The 20381-nt window shown below is 28.6% G+C and overlaps 1 protein-coding gene across 1 annotated transcript; it reads left to right on the forward strand.

Annotated features, from left to right (window-relative positions):
- The first annotated feature begins 202 nt into the window (after positions 1 to 202).
- On the forward strand, positions 203 to 5905 carry LOC113363199 (endoplasmic reticulum metallopeptidase 1-like). The gene is made up of 15 exons (XM_026605684.1): positions 203 to 320; positions 650 to 1163; positions 1272 to 1428; positions 1492 to 1594; positions 1677 to 1797; positions 1867 to 1986; positions 2058 to 2243; positions 2304 to 2533; positions 2620 to 2800; positions 2872 to 3092; positions 3162 to 3281; positions 3340 to 3448; positions 5037 to 5249; positions 5338 to 5519; positions 5620 to 5905. The coding sequence occupies exons 2-15, from the start codon at positions 650 to 652 to the stop codon at positions 5779 to 5781; spliced, it is 2619 nt and encodes an 872-aa protein (XP_026461469.1). The 5' UTR covers positions 203 to 320; the 3' UTR covers positions 5782 to 5905.
- The last annotated feature ends 14476 nt before the right edge of the window (positions 5906 to 20381 follow it).

The raw sequence follows: 20381 nt of genomic DNA on the forward strand, positions 1-20381 counted from the left end.
TAAATTCGTTTATTCGAAACAATATTAATAGTAATTATTCACATTAATTGATTCGGTAGTTTGCAGTTAATTAGCAAATACTTAAAATAATTATTCAATTTTCTCTGGAATATATATTTTTTTTAGTTGGTATTGACAGTTTCGTTACATGTCATGTTTGACGTTTTGTCTTCAATTTTGACATTTGTATTCTTGATCTCAAATTTTGTGTATAATTATGAATTAAACTATAATGAAATATATATGTATTTGTGAAAATTTCTCATTTTTTTTATTTAAGTGATGACTTAGTGAACTTTTATAACATCCAATAGACAAATGTGAGTAAATATAAATTAATATTTTAAGTTATTTCCTTGATCTGTAGTTCAAAGGTTAATGTAATACCAATTTATATTAATTTAGTTTTTAATTTATTATATATTGCATGTGTCATCATTGAAGTAAGTTATTTTTGAACTTATAACACGCATTCAAATATTAAATCATAAACTTGCTCATTTAATGAATAATTGCATAACACATCAGTCAATGTTTCTACAGATTCTTAATTATACTGACTTATCTGTATCCAAACGTTGTTTGATTTAATAGGATTTAATTACAATTTTGGTAGCAGATTAGATTATTTGTTTTTATTTATTTACAGATGTATCAATCAATCAATGATTATGATCCTAAACGAAATAATGGAAATCGACCATATCATTTACCTACACCTCCTAGTCACATTTATGCTCTGCTAATACTGATGCTAACTGTATTTATAACTGTGATCATAGTTGAGAAAAAGCTTCCGAATGGATTACTTATATCTCATGAACATAAGTATAAGGATAGGTTCATTGCGGAAAGAGCTATGAATCATTTGATAAATTTAACAAATATTGGTCCAAGAATAGTTAGTAGTCATGAGAACGAAGTTTTAGCCACTAATTTTTTTCTTGATGTAATAAACAGTATTAAAAGTAATGCTAAAAACAAGCATATAATCGAAGTTGATGTTCAGAAGTCTAGTGGAGCATTTCAGCTGAACTTTTTAGATGGTTTGACAAATGTATATAAAAATGTCAAAAGCATAATAGTTAAGATTGGATCCCATATAAATTCTCAACATAGTCTTCTGATTAATTGCCATTATGACACTGTTGCAGATAGTCCAGGTATATTGGAACTCTTATTGAGATTCTACATTTTATGATCATTTATAAATCATTACTTCATTATTTGTTTGCATAATATGAATGTCTTATATCGCAATACTGTTTAAGGTGGTAGTGACGATGGTGCTGGTTGTGTTGTTATGCTTGAAATGTTACGTGTTCTCTCACAATCTGATAAAATTCTCAAACACAATATCATATTTTTATTCAATGGAGCAGAAGAAAATTTGATGCAGGCTTCACATGGTTTCATAACACAACATAAGTCAGTGAATATTTAATTATATATTTGTTGAGAAAAGATAACTTAATTGATTACAATTTATAGATGGGCAGCCGAAGTAAGAGCATTTATTAATTTAGAAGCTTGTGGAGCTGGTGGTCGAGAAATTTTATTTCAAGCTGGACCCAGTAGTCCTTGGATCATGCATGTAATTTTTCAACATTGAAACATTTGTTTTAAAAAGGTTAAGTGTTCACCAACAGTAGTTTTTTATACTAATATTCTTTTAGACTTATTCTAATACAGTACCTTACCCATATGCATCAAGCTTAGCACAAGAAATTTTTGAAAGTGGTGTTATTCCTGGGGACACGGATTTTAGAATATTTCGTGATTTTGGAAAAGTGTCTGGTAAGAAATAACTTATATAATCATTTGATAAAATGGATTAATATTGATGATATTGTATTTTCGATGCAGGTTTGGATTTTGCTTGGAGTACAAATGGTTATGTATATCACACTAAATATGATACAGTTAAACAAGTACCTCTTGGAACTTTGCAAAGAACTGGTGATAATATTTTGGCACTGACAATAGGTAACTATCTTCTAACATATTATTGTTATATTTCAGTTTTGGTGTTTTATAATTGTATGTTTTATTTAAAGGTATGGCAAATGGGCATCAGTTGTCTGATATATCACAGAATACTGAAAGTGGATTAGTATTTTTTGATTTTCTGGGAGCTTTTGTAGTACGATGGCCATTTATGATGGCAGATATTATAAACATTTTATCCTTGGTTATTTCATTATATTCTATGTTTCGAAATATGAAGGTGGCTCAAAAACAAGGTAATTTCTTGCATAGAATAATTTTAAAAACAAAAATTGTTTTAAAATATGTATTTACAGGAATTTCTAAACAATCATATGTTAAACACTTGTTTCTATCATTTGTGTTTGTTATATTATCTTGGGTAATATGCTTATTTTTCAACCTCTTTATTGGATGGAACTTAATGATATTAAATCGGCAAATGAGTTGGTATGCAAGACCAATGTGGCTGTTTTTTCTCTATGTTATACCAACTTTATTTGTGGGAATGCTTGTACTTTTACTATGTACTCGAAAACAGAAAAAGGTATGGAATATTATTTTTAAATCTTTTCTGTTAATATTAAAGGCTAATCCTTTTAATACATTTTATTTAATACAAATTTATTCTAGGTCATCGAGTCTCCATGGATATTATTTCAATTATATTATGATGCTGTTCATCTTTTCTGGTGTTTTTGTTTATTTTGTACAATTTTATTAAAAATTCGCTCAGGATTTATTGCGCTGTTATGGGCAATTTTTGCTGCAGTAGGAAATTTTGTATGTCAATTTTGCTTCAGACATTATAGGGGTAATCATTAGTTTAGATTTTCTGTTATTTTCACAATTATAATTTGTTGCTTATATTAATAATTATTTTAGATAAAAAATGGCTACTACTTCATATAGCAACATTCAGTCTACCATTTGTACAATCTTTTTATTTAGTGTTAGCTGCACTATACATGTTTGTACCTATAATGGGCCGCAGTGGGGCTTCAGTACCAGCTGAATTAATTATGGCCGGTATGGTCACTATCAAATTCAGCTTGATATTTAGTTTTGTCACAATTTTAATACTGTTGTGCAAATCTCCAGAAAGGGTCAGTACAACAACCATTATTTAATAAAATATAGTTGAAAAATAAGAAAATAATTATAAATATTTTTAGGTCATTAATATTTTGGCTGGTGTATTTTTTATATCCATGACTGCATTAATATTTACCCCATTAGGATTTCCCTATTCTGGAGATGTGATGGCTCCTGCTCCCCAAAGATATATGATATTTGTAAGTTTTATATCTTACTGGTTTGCTAGTAATTATATTAATCAATTGTTTTTTTCAGCATACTCTACGTATATTTCATAATGAAAATGGTAAAGTTCGTAAAGCAGACTCAGGATATTGGATAGTAGATATGGATGTTAACAGTCCGACTTCAGTACAAAATTTAGGTATTTTATATATATATATATATATATATATATATATATATATATTATATATATATATATATACATAGCTGGGCATTAACTCGTTAATCCGTTAATCGTTAATTAACGAAGTTAACATTTTGATTAACGGATTAACTTTTAAGTTAACTTTTAAAAATGTTAACGGACACGTTAACTTCCGTTAAAATGCGAGAAGTCCGTTAATCGTTAATCCAATGCCTACTATTTACCGCACGGCACAGCTTTAGCCATAGGCTTAAAAAAGGTAGAAGATGCCTTATGGCAAGAAGCAGCGAAAAATTCGAAGGACAGAGATAGTTTAAGTGGCGGAGGGAGCAATGCGAGTAACAACGATGATGACGAGGAGGAAGACTTTTTCAATTCTGTCACTCAGTCTATAGAAAAACCAAAGAGCTACAAACTCTTTAAAGAACTAGCTGTAAGTGGAATTCTGTCTTAAGGCAATTAAGGCGTTGTGCCTTAAGGCAAATTGCTGGTACTTTCCGTACCTAAAATTATTATTTTTTTAAAAACGATTAACATTTTTGAAAAAAATTTACTTCGAAAAAATAAGATTTTTGAGAAACTATAAACTATTGGACAAAAAATTAATTTTTTTTGAAAAAAAAAATGTTTTCTTTATTTTGACATATTTTGGAAGATCTGAACTTTTTTTCAAAGCAATTTTACTGCTTTAGGACTGCATAGAGACAAAATATAAAGCGCCGCGTCGCTGTCTAAAGGATAAACATTGGTACGGAACCCATAGGAATGTAAATAAAATTTATACTTATTGTTAAAATCTCTATAAAATATCTGATAATTTGATGTGCATATGTCTAATGATCATTTTTGACCGTCAAATGGCATTTTTTTTTACTTTTTTCATTAGATCTCCGAAACCGCTAGACCTACCTTCATGAAAATTTTATCGATTCTTCATCTTGTCAATACAAGTGAAATGTTTTTTGAATTATTCAAACCGGACGCTCCGTTCTCTTAAAAACTGAGTTACCGTTTTCGGCACCTTTTGCCCCGTATCTTCGGAACGGCTAGACCTGCCTTCTCTAAAAACTAATCAGCACGTCTCCTTATCAATACGAATCGAATGTTTTTTAAATTATTCAAATCGGTTGATCCGAGTTCCCGAAATCGTCGACGAAAATTTGTATCCGCACATACATACACACACGTACATACATACACACACACACACACACACACACACACACACATACATCCATTTTTTCTAAGGTATGCCAAAATGTTCAGAAACCTCTGAAACGTAAAAATATATAAAAATTTTCATTTTTGATTTTTTTGCGATTACTATAACTTGCCCTACGGGAAGTTAATAAGTTTTTTAAGTTCACTAACGCAACGATATAAAAATGTAATTTTACACATATTAACGGATTAACGATTAACGTTAACTTGCGTTAATTCTTCCGAAATGTAACGCTTTAACGTTTAACGAAGTTAACTTTTTTTGTAGCGGATTAACGATTAACGAAGTTAACTATTTGATTAACGGTGCCCAGCTATGTATATATATATATATATATATATTTAATATACTTGTTTATAGTTCCAGAAATGAATAAGCTGACCAGAGATCTAAATGCATGCTCTGAGGAATTATACTGTGGATATCCTTATCTATTGCCAGTTATGAAATTTCTTTCCTTAACGCATTGGATTCCAGCACCGGCACCCAATTTACCAAAAATATCAGATATCACGTTAAATAATAAACAATTAGTGAACCAAAATGTTTGGAGATTTAACTTTACAGTTACAGGTAAATTTATTGTTCTTTTATTGCTTTTGTAAATATAATGCAAATACTTATTAGAGTATAAAATAATGTTTTCCTTGTTTTGGTTTAGGTCCTTATCATATTGGTTTGATGCTAAGTCCTCGCCCAGGTGTAAAACTTATAAAATGGAGCATAGATTCCAGTATTCCTCTAAAAGGAGAACCGTTTCAAGGACGTGATACATATTTTGTCTATTATGGCTGTGCATCTGATCCACAACCTTGGACTTTTGATCTGGATTTAGCTGTTGAGGTAAGTTTATTTTAATTATAAAGATAATTGCAACATATTTCACATCAGTTTCTTAACTTATATAAAAAATAACTTGATTAAATTATTTATTCCCCAATAGGGATCTGATTACCCTGAATACATGCTTGATGTAGCGGTTTGTGGACATTATCTATATGGTGAGTACAAAGTTAATAAACAATTTGAGAAGTTTATATCAACATTCCCTTCCTGGACGACTGTTACGAGCTGGACATCCACATATAATAGCTATATTTTCTGAGTTGATCCAAAGTAAAAGTTTAGTGAATTATTACTGCTTCTTAAAATTCTCACATAGTCAATGAATTAATTATAGATTAATTCAATTTGAAATTGTTTATTTCAATCTACTACAAAGAATTTTCTACAACACGTTTTCAAACAATACTCAGATATTGTTATAGCTAACATAACATATAGTAGGCTTGAACTATATTTCAACTAAAGTTTGAAATGATATGCTTAAAACATAAAAGTTTAGTTCAATTAATATGGTTAGACATAAAATTTGTCTTCAACCTGAAAAACTTAATTAATCACTGATGTATATTTATATATTTTATTTATCATTTTAAATTATTTAATATTTTTATGCAAACAAAAGTTTATTTAATATTGTTGAGATGTCTTAGTTATTCTTGTTTAAATTTTATTTTTACTTCTGTAAAGAAAATCATGCTTTGAGTTTAATTGCATTGAAGAGATTATTTGACACTGATCTCCTTTAAAGGCGATAATTCGATCTATTTTCCTTCTAGTTTATTAGTAAACCTAAGTAAAACGTTATAAGTAAGTTTATTTTAAACCGAGTCAATAATTGGTTTATAAGCACACTGGGTTGAAACTCTGTTTTGGTTAACAGTATGGGCAGTTTGGTATATAATTGTGTTCATTTTTGGACAACATGTGCATAAATGTTTAGAATATTCTACTACCTCGAATAATCAGAGCCCATCTGATTTTGAACACCTATGTTATATGTCGTGAATATTGAACGCGTTATGTACAATACTCACTGAAAAACGTATTTGATTATAAGACAATACTGTCTGAAAAACGTTCCACACTAGTATGGTGTTTTTGAAACAAATTAAGTAATACTTTACTCTCCTGCAAAATATTTCCTATATTTCAACTGCTTTGCTATAGAAAAGCGAATAAGCTTCTTAATTGCCCGAGTCATTTTTCAAAAATTGATAATTTTATTTTCAATTTCATATTTCTCTATCTTCAATAAATATACACTAAAAATTAAATATACGTTTTAACTATCTATGATATTTATTAACAATATATAAACAAAAATAGGATTAGAATTGATTTCTTAAGTTTATTTCGGAATTTCGATAATATTTCTTTTACCTTTTTTTATATACTTGCTTAGTTTTCATTATTTAATATTGGAACAATGTAATTTTTGGAGAAACTATTGTTTACGAATCGCTGGTTGACCTATATACTAATTTGAAAATTGTTCAGTAGTGCCTTTTTATTGACTCGGTATGCTGCAATATTATTTATTTTGAGACTGCTTGAGCATATTTTACTAATATCCATATAACAATAATAAAATTTTGTGAATATATATTTGTTTTTTATATAATAGTGATAGAAGTAAAAGCTTCTGGGCGTTTTTTTACTCGAGGGTCCTAGAGGCTATAAAGCTCATAACATATCGTAACAATTTTGGAAATAAAATTAAATGGAAGTAGGTGACAAAAATATGTATGGCTTTTATAGTACTAATGCACATCAATATAGAATAGCGAAATAACAACTTCCAACATTTGTAGAAAAGGTTTATAAAGTTTGCAATTTGTGGAAAATGTTAATAAATTGTACAAATAATTGCATTACGTATGAATATTATATTAATTTATTCATTAAAATTTTAATAAAAACGCTCAGACTCATCTACGCCATTATTATAAGCACAAATATTTCTAACAGAGTTTTTCAGTAAATAATAAGTTAGATTTTACTAGATATACGTTTTTTAGAACGTATATATTTCTCAGATAATAACATTTGTATTGAAAATGAAATTATATATAAATATTTTGTGAATATGATAACAATAATAATTTATACATATATCTCCATATCACATCAATCCATATATATGAGTAAGCGATTCTGTGGTATCATAGACGAAAATTAAGAGTTGTATTAAACCCATCTTTTCTCAAAATAGGTAAAATAGACCATAAAATTTTGAAAATATATTTAATATATATATATATATATATATATATATATATATATATATATATATCATAAATTGTTTTTAAAAAGTCCGCTCTAGGGACACAAAATTCAAAATTTGTTGGATATTTGTAATTACCTAGATAATTAAAATTAGGTATTATATTATATAATGGGAGTAAATTTTATTAAATTTTGCTATTTTGTAATTCAGCTTTCCGTTATTTTGTAATTCAGATTTCCGTTATTTTTTAATTTGATAACACAGAATTGTTGATTCAATTAGTTCACAATTATTGATATTATTTAACCATAAACGCATAAGATTTCCTTCAATATTTATTATAGTTTAAGTTATTTTAAATGTACCAATGATTGTGAAGCGATTTAATTAAAATAGCTGCCAGAGTGAGACTTATATTTGAAACTGCGATAATTCCGTTTGTGATAATTTATTGTTTATTATCAAATATCCTACTTATTTACTTATTTATTGTCCTTGAAGCACATATAAATATAGCATATTATTATATATAAATCAGTGTTTTTTTAATTCATTGAATTTTTAATGCTTTTTCTTGATCTGGAAGTGTCATAAAGTAAATAAACTTTTACTCAGCATATTTAAAAATTGAAAAACCATTCGAATTAAAGTTGCTTTAAATAGCCTGAAAGATATATGAAATTCAAACAGATGAAGGTATAAATAATTATTTTTTGAAAGTCATAAATTGTAATTTTATATTATATATAGACACTAGGTAATTAATTTTAAGTTACAAAAGTTTTTCAGATATTTTGATATATAAAATGTTACTTATTGGCACATGTTGTTCTTTTAAATACGTTTTGCTTGATTCAGTGACATCGCTTTAAGTTAAGCTTTATTCACAAAGCACAATTTATAAATTGGCACTTTTAAAACGGATGATTACCATGTACTAGATCATCTAGAATTGCAGTTCAATATCAAATTCAATTATTTTGCAAATACATGTTTATGTACATTTATGGTTACTTCTGAAATACGTTTCTACCTTAGGCAGTGAATGTTGTTCTATAAAATTGCTTGAATTAGAATTTATTCTAATACCTAAATCTTGAAACTAGAATACATATTATTATCGTATTGTGTACACTCTATTTTTATGTATTATTTATAAATATTGTGCAACACAAAGCTGACCACTGGATTATACCATTATTTCTAATTTCAAATTTAATTATACATACAAATAAACTTCTTAGTTATGCTGATTTAATAAAGCTTTTTGATGTTTTTCTAGCTACATAACACATTTAATGTTATTGCTATTTTGAGAACTTTCGGAATATTGTCTTAAAATATTTTATTTACCGAAAGCGTTGATTGTAACTATGACAATAAAATTGAGGACTGATAAATTGTGATAGTTTTCTTCTTCAGAAAAAATCTTAAAAATTTAATACTAGAGCAATAAAAAATACGGCACGATCATATATGATGTTTTAAAAGTGTACTTTTGAAATCATTTGCTTATTTTATAACAAATAATAAAAAACTAAAATAGTCATTATTTATTTCATTAAAGCAGCGCGGTTTCTTTTTTGCAACGCGCCCTCCTGCTCTAATAAAAAAAATGTTGCGCCCCCCCCCCCTTAATTTTTGTCTAACTGTTTAATTTTATAAATACTCAACTGATATTATCAGACTACAAATTAATATGCAATGTTATACAAAAATATTCATAAAAACTAATTATTTTTGTTTATTTTTTCATAACATTAAAATATTGTTGGGTATTTTTATAATAGTATTCTGGAAACAGATGTACGCGTCCCCTTAGGACAACCTGGCGCCCCCCATCCCGAGGGCACGCGCCCCACAGGTTGGAAACCGCTACATTAAAGTAAAATTCTATGATATTTAAACACCTTATCAAGCACAATTCTTCATTTTTGAAATTAAATACTTTCATACTTCTTTCTATCACATCTTAATCATATAATACTACATAAGAGTATACTCTTGTTACAATTTATGCGTGGAACTTGGTTGAATCAGAGTACTTACCTATATATTGTATTATATTACATTACATTATATCATAAAACATATTAAAATATTATAGGCCTACGATTAGCGCTTAAATTATAAAAAAACATTAAAGTTTGAAATTTCGCTGCGCGCCTAAGAGATTCTAATCGGAATCCCTTAAGTTTCCTGAATCGGCTGAATTTCCATGGCTTTCGGAAGATTTCTGCAATGAGAAACCATCATTTATTTTTTCAAGATGATTTATTTCTAATCAGATGGCCAAATATCTAAATGTATTATTTTTTTATACTTTAACACGGAGTGAGATTAAGTTAGTAATTTTACTTTAATATATATTTTTCATGTATTTTATCAAGTTTTGCCATGTTCAGTAAGTTGCATGATTGATGTCTTCTCATTCATAAAAAATAGAAATATGTAGTATAATCAAAATAGGCCGTTCTTCGGTGATGGAAAGGTTTTATACTGTGATTTTAAAGCATTTTTTTATGGGACATCCATTAAGACATCCTTCTGAATATTGAAAGCATTATCTGCGGGCCTTCTCTACCATCGATGGAGCTGAAATAGAAACAAAGGATCTTGATTTGTTTATAAAAATAAAATAATTTGCTTATAAATTATACAATTTACTTACTTCTGGTAATCGACAATGAAACATATACCTATTTATTAAATTCACACAATACATATACTTGCAATAATTATAATTTAGTCCAATGAACATATATTTAAGTAATAAGCAATATTATCTACTTCTATATATGCACTTGTGTGTAGTTATATAGTAAACATATATGCTTTCATAATTGTTATCCAATATTCTATAAACCTTTTTTATCTATGTTTTATACCTGCATCTAAGATTCTTACGAAAATGCTTCGAAATACCAAATTATCATAAAATATTGGTGTCATTTTCCAACTTTTGATATTGATATATGTCTACCGTTTTTCAAGCGAAGTGATAAGTGCCACTAATTGGTTCCTCGCATAATTTCATATTATTTAAAATAACATATATCCATGTTTTGTGTTACATATTGCGAACACAATTCGCTGTTTGTTCAAGGTTTTCGCCGAGTAAATAAATGAACATTAACAGACCTGCGTGTTTTTGCTTACAATTAGGAATTCTTATCAACTTTGAATATTATTATGCTAAACTATACTGATTGCAATGTATAATATTGATTAGGTATATACTATTGTAATGTAATATTGATTAGGTATTGAACTTGCCTAATGGAGAACGATAAATTAGAAATGTTTTATAAATATCTTATCGATTATTTTTACTTCGAATTTTAATTATGACTAATATTTTCATTGTGAAATGAAAATATTAAATATTCAGAAGAAAATCGTTTATACCTATTGTGAAAATTTAATTTCGATAGATGTAAAGTCCAAAGCTTAATTTTTCATAAAGGTAACTCATATGCCTCACGCAATTGTTAAATCCATGATTCATAAATATTGAAATAACTTTACAGATTGCATCGTTAGGAATTCTAACCAATATTCGAATACATCAATGTAAAATAACTACTTATAACAATTTCAATATTTTCTATAACAGATTTTCATGTTTTAATTATGCTAAATTATTTGTATTTTGTATTACTATTATTTGCAGTTACTGTGAATATATTCTGAAATAACACTTATTTTTAATAACTTTTTAATTGATCTTCTTCATACTGTCGCAAAATTAGTGATTTAAGGTGGAAGGATGTGACACAGCCGGTTCAAAAATACATTCAGCTATGCCGACATCTTGCCTTCTCGACCACTAAAATTTAACTCAAACTATAAATTCAACTAAAAATCGTTGAAATAGAAGTTCAGCTTGTCTAGATGGTTTCTCAAAATTCACTAGTTTGAGAAATTTATACTGCAGTAGCGATAATGGAAATTGATCCTTCTCTCAGATAGTTCCAGGTTGTCTAGATCCTTTCTCAAAGTTTACTACTAGGATAGATTTTTCTCTGTGCTTCATTGAAGACAAGGAAGTTTCAGGTTGTCCAGATTCTTTCTCAAAATTCTTTCTTAGGAAATATAAATTTTGTGTTTATAAGAAAAAAATTGAAGGTACACCACTTTTTATGATACGCCCTCGTACTTCGAGAATCAATGCACTTGAAACCAACAGTTCAATTGATCTATAACATTTAAGTATAAAACCACCAAATTAACACCCACAACTTGTGCACTATTTCCAATTGTTTGATCTCGGCCACTTTATTCTTTATCACTGCTGAATACTGAACTGTATTGTTCGGAGTGCAGGTAACGACTGGCCAGTCGCTTCACACAGGTGTTTCTTTATTGCGTTTTTTAATTCTGGGCTGCTTTGCGGCGTGAATTTCAAAGTCGAACCAATCAGAAGTTATTCTGCTTCTTTAATTTTTTCGAAGCCCCACCCATTTGTTGTGCAGACATGTAATGGTTTGATGATGAAGTTTCCGACGCACGTGCAAGACGTGGTTACTTTTTTAAGCACCCACGTGATGATGCGCGGGGGTGGTTTCATAGATTTTATTTTTGATTGTGAAGATTTTATCTAACAGGGTTGTAGAATATTGAATAATAATGTTTTGGTAGAATAGAGGGATAAAATTTTGTAGGTACCTACATAAAACATACATTTAAATTTGTATGATATTAAACTAGGTGTTCTAAAAGTTGTTGTGATTAAGTTATATTTTATGACTCCCATTATAACAGACAACCCAATGGTTTTCCGTTCTAATTGTGATATATTTAATTCTAATTAGTTGCAGAAATAAGATCTATTTTCACTTGAAGTTACTAATTAGGGGGCGTCCATTAATCACGTGAGGTTTTATAGGGGGAGGGGGAGTTTGACAAAAAATCACGAAATATCACGTGGGGGAGGGAGTGGTATAGTAAGATATCACGTGTATTTATTTTTTAACTAATTTTTTTAAAAAAGTTCAAACATTTTCACAAAAATTCTAAAATTTTAGAGTTTTTTCACGTACCTAAAAATACACGTGATGTTTGGTAGAGTGAGGAGGGTAATTTTGATTATCACCATGTATCACGAAGAGGGAGGGGGTTCTAAAAATCCTTCAAAACTCGCTCACGTGATTAATGGACGCCCCCTTAGTAGATCTATATATTCAAGTACTAATTGTTAGATCAAAACGGATATCGTTACTACTTGATATCAAACTGTAGATGTGGAAATTTATGCTATAAAGTTTCAAATGAGAGACTGCTATTTAGCAACAATGATTTGAACTGAAATTTGATAAACTGAAGTGAACATGTTTTTGTTTCTATGTGTTAACCAAAAATTAAATACCTAGGAATATAACAATATATCTTTGAACCATTAGAAGGCTTATGGTTTTTACTTCTATTATATAATAAAAATTAACATTTTCTATAAAATTTAGATCTTTTTTTAAAAAACACGTGATGAAGTTAATAATTGTTTTAAAGCAATAAGTTAATAATTGTTATTAATATATTTCATTAGTTGAGGTAAATTGTATTACGATTTCAGGGAAGTTAATAAATAATATGATAGGTGCAATATTTTTATTTGTTATTTTAAGTTTTTTGGAAGTCTATCTATTTAAAACAATATTTATTTAACACTCTTTTTTTATTCGTATATTGCAAATATCTTTTCTTTGCATGTTTATATATTTATTTATCTAAATGCTGAACTATATAATATATAAAGCTAAACAAAACTTTTATAAGTGTATAATAAACCATTTGAAAAAGTTTGTAAAAAATATATAAAAAATATGTAAAAAATGATGAGAGGAATAGTGGTAATGGAAATTCCTGATAGATCAGGAAGTGTAAGGAAATCATTGATTTATAGTGACTCTCACGCCATGAACCTGCCTTCTGACTACCATTTATTAATAAACCATACTTATTGAGTTATTGTGTATTTAATACAATCATAAGAGCATTAGTCAAATGGTCTATAACAAACATCACATAATCCTCTGCATCGTTTACCATTAATTACCCTGCATTTCTTTGTTAAATGCAGTAATATATTAAACTTTATTTGATAAATTTATACAAGACAAATACTTTTCATAAGTTATTCCCGAATCTTACGTTAATTCTCGCTTACTCACCCGTAAAACCGCATAAAAAATAATTCATTTGCGGTGGAGTCAGTGGCTACAAGATAAAACGAAAGCTCGGCCGTAATTGCGGCTTGGAAGCAGCCCGTTTCGTAATCTCTCTGTTAAACATTGAAAAAATCGATCTAATGTGTTATCAATGCAAAAATATGATAGTGTATTGATAAAATTGTAGAAATAGTTTTATGATATTAAAATAAATATTACGTTAATTATCGTTTGGAAAGTATATTTGCGAACTTTTGTTCGAATATTACATTACTAAATATGATGCATCAAGAAATGTACTTGTTATTCACACAAAAAATAAAACAAACAGGCAATCACACTTGGACAGGTGTTTTAAAACAAACGTCAATATACATAAACGACACTCACTTATCGGCCAATTTGCAAATGCTAACATATTCCTCTCTCTGATATGACTCAATGTTTTAGATTATTCCAGAAAAATGAAAAATAGCATAAATATACCAATTTAAGTATAAAATAAATTTGTTTAACATCTATAAAATACACATGATATTTAATTACTCGTTCATTAATCACGTGATCAATTTATAAGATTTTTGGACCCCTCTTTCTCTTTTGGTGATATTTAAAATTAACAAATTACTATTACCCTCCCACGCCAAATATCACGCGTATTTATAGTTCCTGAAAAAAATCGTAAAGTTTTTGGAATATTTTTAAAAAATGTTGGATTTTTTTTTCAAATTTATGTAAAAAATAAATAATGGGTTATATTACTAGATCCCCTCTATCCTACGAGATATTTAGTGATTTTTTGTCGATTTGTCACTTTTGGTTGAAATTATAATTTGAGGAATTATCATTGACATTAATTATAGCCTCATATTTTTTAAGTTATCAAATCTGAAAAGAACTGAAAGATTATTTATTTCTTAGGAAAATCTAACGTTGTTATTCATTAATTGATCTCACGAATACTATTTGAGGACTATAGGTCCAGAATATTTTTCTATTTACAATTCCTAATTGAATTACGTAAATTATGTACACATTTACCAGGGATATTATGGGAACTTCTTTATAAATACATCTTTTTTTTTAATTTTGTTAAATGTGCTCTTCGCATTTATTAAAATAACATTATGGTTCGTCGGAGTCTTCTTAAGGGGGTCTTCCTATGTGAAGGCCTGTTTTTTAGGGATATTTTAGAATTTTTTTTCTACGACCAGTAAATAGTTAGAGCTTCAAGTTTTTTATCATTTATTAATACATATTTGGACAGTATAAATATAAAATTTCAGCTAAAAAAATTTAGTCCAACTAGAGTTACAGCGCTCTAAACACCCCCCCCTCAAAAAAAAGAGCTCCCACTGTCTCCACGATTCCGGCTGATCGGCTTATCTGACCAAAAAAAAATAAACGGCGTTTTAATTTGTAGGCTTAAAAGCACGGAATGATCTAGAATCAAATGAATACAAAAAAAATTGGATGTTTTATAGACATTTGAAATAAAAGTTGCAAATTAGGCGTTTTTTTTTTTTAGTTTTTTTGCTATAAAAAATCGAAGTTTTGAAATTTTGATTGATAATAGGTCATTCCATGCGTTTAAATATATTGAATGTGCCCTGTAAATTTCAAGTAATTCGGTCTAGCCGTTTCTGAGATACAATGGAGACAAGTTTGAAAAACCAGTTTTGAGAAAAACGCGTTTAAAGATAAAATGATCGTTGTACTATATACTATATGTATACTTTTTAAATGACTGTAACTCAAAAACTATTTGAGATATCGATTTGAAATTTTAATATGTTATTTTTAAAGGTATAATCTACTGAAATATGAAATAAAAAAAAATTCAATTTTTTCAACTCATCACATAGGAAGACCCCCTTAACAGAACTGTCGGTGAGAGATGCGTTCTGTTGACTTAACTGATATTTGTTTCTATGGTCAAATAATGAAAGCCAAATGCGGCCATACAAGAAAAGGTTCTACTTAGAGAGTCAATTTTTTAGTGACCTAAATATGACCGACGTACGAAATGTTCTTCCGGTGATCAAAATGACCTGAATTTGATGCAAGTTTTCCTTGGGCAAGTTTTCCTTGGGTAACAAAATACTGAGTCAGCTACTGCAAATTAAGCTTTGGTCGAAATATGTTAGCCTAAAGTAGTCAATTAAATTTATCTTTGTTTGGAAATAGTTTTCATCTATTTTTTGTATCGTTCTTTTTGTATTTAACAAGTTATGTATAGAAGTTTATTTTAAAAATATGAATAGAAATGCTGTGTGAATTTTCTCACATTGTTTCCTACACTCATGTATAGAAAATGCCCTAAACTAAAATGGTACTCCTAATAGTCCTACTAATCCTACTTTGTAACAGGATATTTAAAATTATGAAAAAATATTTGATTGATGTTATGATGTATTTTATCTAGTGATTAGTTTGTTAAAATATTAGTGCAAATGAAGAAAATTATTTTCTATTTTATTTCCCAAACTCAGCTTTCATTGTGATTTTTTTTCCATCTTGTGTTATTAATATAGAGATTAGTTATAGATTTTTTTTAAAAAAGGGATATTTTACTAAAATATGAGATATTGAAATTTATTAGAAGATGGAAAAATACAAATGGATAAGACGCATCATTCATAATGTCGTGAGATTTTGCCTCAAATATCCCCTCTACTGCAAATTATGAAGACTTTGAAATACTAATAGTTATATGAACCTAATATGTAAAAACTAGAAATGTTAAGAGGATTAACAATATAAAGTGTGCTCGTGTGATATTACACCTCCTTGCTCTATTTTCAATAAATAGATGGATTTGAGTTTTTTGACTCTCTATGTCATCAATTATTTTACTATATTGAAATTTACACTACGCTGATAGATAGATATTTTTTATATCTTAAATGTTCGTTTCAGAAAATTGTTGCCAAGTGTTATTAATTACAGTTCAAGTATTTGAAAATTATATATTTTTTACATAGGTATTTCTGCCTTTTCAAGAAACGTTTACATTCGTGTGGTATATGAAGAAAGACGTGCCCTGCATTGTGTCATTGACTCTCCTGTGTTGTCTTGCTGTTTTAAATTCATATGACGATGATCGGTTATTTTGTGTGACGGACCATTCGTTTTTCTGTTGTCTTGGCCATTCGTGTTTCTCAATAGATTTATCAGTAAAATATGGTCAAAAATCATTACAAATTCCAGAATAAGAGGTCCTGGTTTCCATCACACTTCGAGCAGCCTGTTGTCAAGCAGCAGTGACAGCAGTTTTCACTTGGAGATAGCAATATGGTTCCAAGTCAAAATAATCCTGATTCGGATTTATTGCTGCATCAATAAATATTCGCTCTATTACAGAAATTGTAATAATTTTTTCACAGAGATGGGACAACTGTTTGGGTCGTCATCTGTAGAACCGTCTATCAGCCCAAGAGCTTATAAGAGTCTTAAGTTCTGATTGCTGTTCAAAAATAATAATAAGATAAATAATAATAATAAGAATTACGCCAATAGTTGATATGGAAAATAGCTATATTTCTTTGTAAAATTTTGCTTCTTAAAAATGATTGGGAAACCTCAGTTGCATTCATCCTGCCTTTACTTCTTTGTTCAATGACTCATTCTTATGTCACTTTGCATATCGGTAATAAATGAAGATGTTATTATTCTTGTAAAACAATTTCGAATATAACTACGTGTTCTCTATTGCATATTGCACCAGCAGGTACCATATAAATAATATTAATTATTTCATTTTAATGCCTTCGGAATTTATTAATCATTTTATATTTATTTTCATGGCGGAAATTCAAGTTATTGTTGATTTTAATTTTAGTAGATATTCCGAAACGCGTCATTGAGTTAGTTTTACACGCAATTGTTCACTTAACGCATGATAATACATGTATTGTACATGTTTCCATTGTTTCCATCGAAAATATTTTTGAAATTCTTCAGGTTGAATAAGTGACAACGCGTATAATAAAGATTTGTTCCGAGAACTTTATTACATATGCAGTTTTTGAGGGATTCTGTATGTGATTCAGTTTCAAATTCTTTCCAAATGAAATTGGTGATATTCTAAAACATAGGTAGATATAAAATTTGTAAATTATAAGCAGAGAATAAATATAATATTATTATTAAATTAATTATTATTATTATTAAATATTTTGAAATATTCTTGATAGAATCTTACATTAATAGCATCTGTAACTTGTGGTTACAAGATCAAATCTTTTACCATGGGCTATCTCAAAATTAAAAATCTCAAGGATTTTCATATTTATCGTACGAATCTGTTTAATTCAAACCTTAAAATCACCAAAATTTTGTCACACAAAGACCGTCATCAAAAGCCTGAGAACAATAAACCTTCCGTTAGAGCGGAAGTCACGTGTGTTGCCACCTAGCCTGGCAGGATATAATATAATATTATGATAGTCGGACATATAAGGAAACAATACATTCATATATTGAAAAGAATTCCTAATCTGATGTTGCTTTATTATTAACGATATGAATATTTAATAAAGATGGGATATGTGCTGTTTTTATCGTTTCTTAGTTCAGTATCTTTCCTACGCTTTCGAGGAATACTCTTCCTCGTAATATAAACACAAAATAAGTTTTATTACGAAGCTTTGATTTTTTAGTTTATCTAAAATTTAAATGTGTTTATAATAAACATAGCTTATTTCTACCAGCTATAGATTGCAATTTCACTTTACTCGATTATTGTTTGCCTAAAAACTTTGGTTTTGCAACCACAAATTGCAGATTCTATTTTTATCTTGAACTGCTTGATATCAAGCAGTAATCATATAAATTTTTATTTGAAAATATTGAGAAGGTTGCAAGAGCAATTAGGATAATCAATTTTCTTTTTATAGTTTATGCATAGTTTAATTTCATTTCAAAGCTTTGATTATTCTGTTCATCTAAAATATAAATGTGTATATAATAAAAAATGATTATGACTACTAACTGATTTAATTTTACTTAATTATTGTTTGTGTGGTCGTGCAACCACAGGTTCCAGATACTATTCCCGTCTCGGGCAGCTTGATATCAAACATTAATGATACCAGTTTTCAATTGAGAATATTGAACAACTAGGATCAACTTGCTGGTCAAAGTTCTAAAGCTTAACCAAAAGCTTCTAGTCATAACTTGCTGGTTGAAGCTTCAATGCTTAACTGAAAGCTCCTAGTCATAACTTATTAGTGAAAAGCCAAGTTAATTTCCTAATAAAAATTCTTTCCTATTAAAAAATTAATCGTCAGCAAACAATGGAATTGAGATATATGCTTTGTTAGAGTCCAATGAAAGAGTATTCGATTGAATAGACTCTTATAGAAATATATCTATTAAGTTTACTACCCGGTTCATTTAATACTATCTGCGGTAGGGGTATACAATTTATGAATAAACTGCTATTACGTGTTCGTACCCTTGATAATAAGAAATTTCATAAAGTACTAAGTCATGCATTAAAGCCAAGGATTTAACTTTTTATAGCCCTCAGAAGTTTTCAAATTTCGATTTTTCAAATTACTTTTCCGAAAATCTCAAATTTAAATGTGTTTATAATAGAAAATTATTATTTCTACTACTTAATTTAATTTTACTTAATTATTGTTTATGTGGTCGTGCAACCACAGGTTCCATATATTATTTCCGTCTTAGACAGTTTGATATCAAGCACTAATGGTACCAGATTTCAATTAAAAATATTGAATAAAATCATCAAATTGCTGATCAAAGCTCTAAACCTTAACTAAAAGCTTCTAGCCATAACTTGCTGGTCAAAGTTTTAATGCTTAACTAAAAGCTTCTAGCCTGAACTAAAAGTTATAATAAAAGAGTTTTTTTATATTTTTATTCCAAATGTTACATATTTAAGTTTACACGCTTATCTTCGTTATATTCTTATGATAATAATAATAATAATTTCCTTCCATGACTTTCCTTGACTATTAATTCATATTCTCCAAATTTTTAGGTTTCTATAACAAAATGCAACAAGCATTTGAAATAGTGGTTTTTATTCTATTTTGGTAAATTCCAACATTCTATATTTGATTTTTGGCACGATAGGTCATTTTCACTTGACAGTATATATGAGATCCTCACCTCACTCAAATGGAAATTTGATACCACACTGCTTGATATCGAGCTGCTAGCCAGTTCACGTTCTGAATCAGGACGTGCTAAGGTATACTAGATAACAAAAAAGAAACTATATGAAAGCACAAATATTAGATTCTGGCAACTGAACAAAACAGGATTCAGAAAAAGTAATAATACAAGAAAATATAAATTAAATAAATCACAATCTGTTGAATTCGTTCTTTCGTTAGCTACCGTTCTTCGTATAAGTAAATTCGGTCACGTATTCTTACGTTTCCTGTCATCTCTTTCGTCTTCAGCATTGTTAAACGTGACGTGTTGCCCTGT

Source organism: Ctenocephalides felis, unplaced genomic scaffold (genome assembly GCF_003426905.1).
Source record: "Ctenocephalides felis isolate EL2017-DRISC unplaced genomic scaffold, ASM342690v1 CF-g0.4_SCAFFOLD_00845, whole genome shotgun sequence".
Lineage (NCBI taxonomy): Eukaryota > Metazoa > Arthropoda > Insecta > Siphonaptera > Pulicidae > Ctenocephalides > Ctenocephalides felis.

What these genes read in the sequence shown, in the direction of transcription:
- LOC113363199 (XM_026605684.1), top strand. Translation starts at nt 650, where the DNA reads ATGTATCAATCAATCAATGATTATGATCCTAAACGAAATAATGGAAAT. An exon ending in GTAGTCCTTGGATCATGCAT is followed by an intron (nt 1,595 to 1,676) that starts GTAATTTTTCAA and finishes ATATTCTTTTAG; the next exon opens with ACTTATTCTAATACAGTACC. An exon ending in ATCTGGATTTAGCTGTTGAG is followed by an intron (nt 5,520 to 5,619) that starts GTAAGTTTATTT and finishes ATTCCCCAATAG; the next exon opens with GGATCTGATTACCCTGAATA.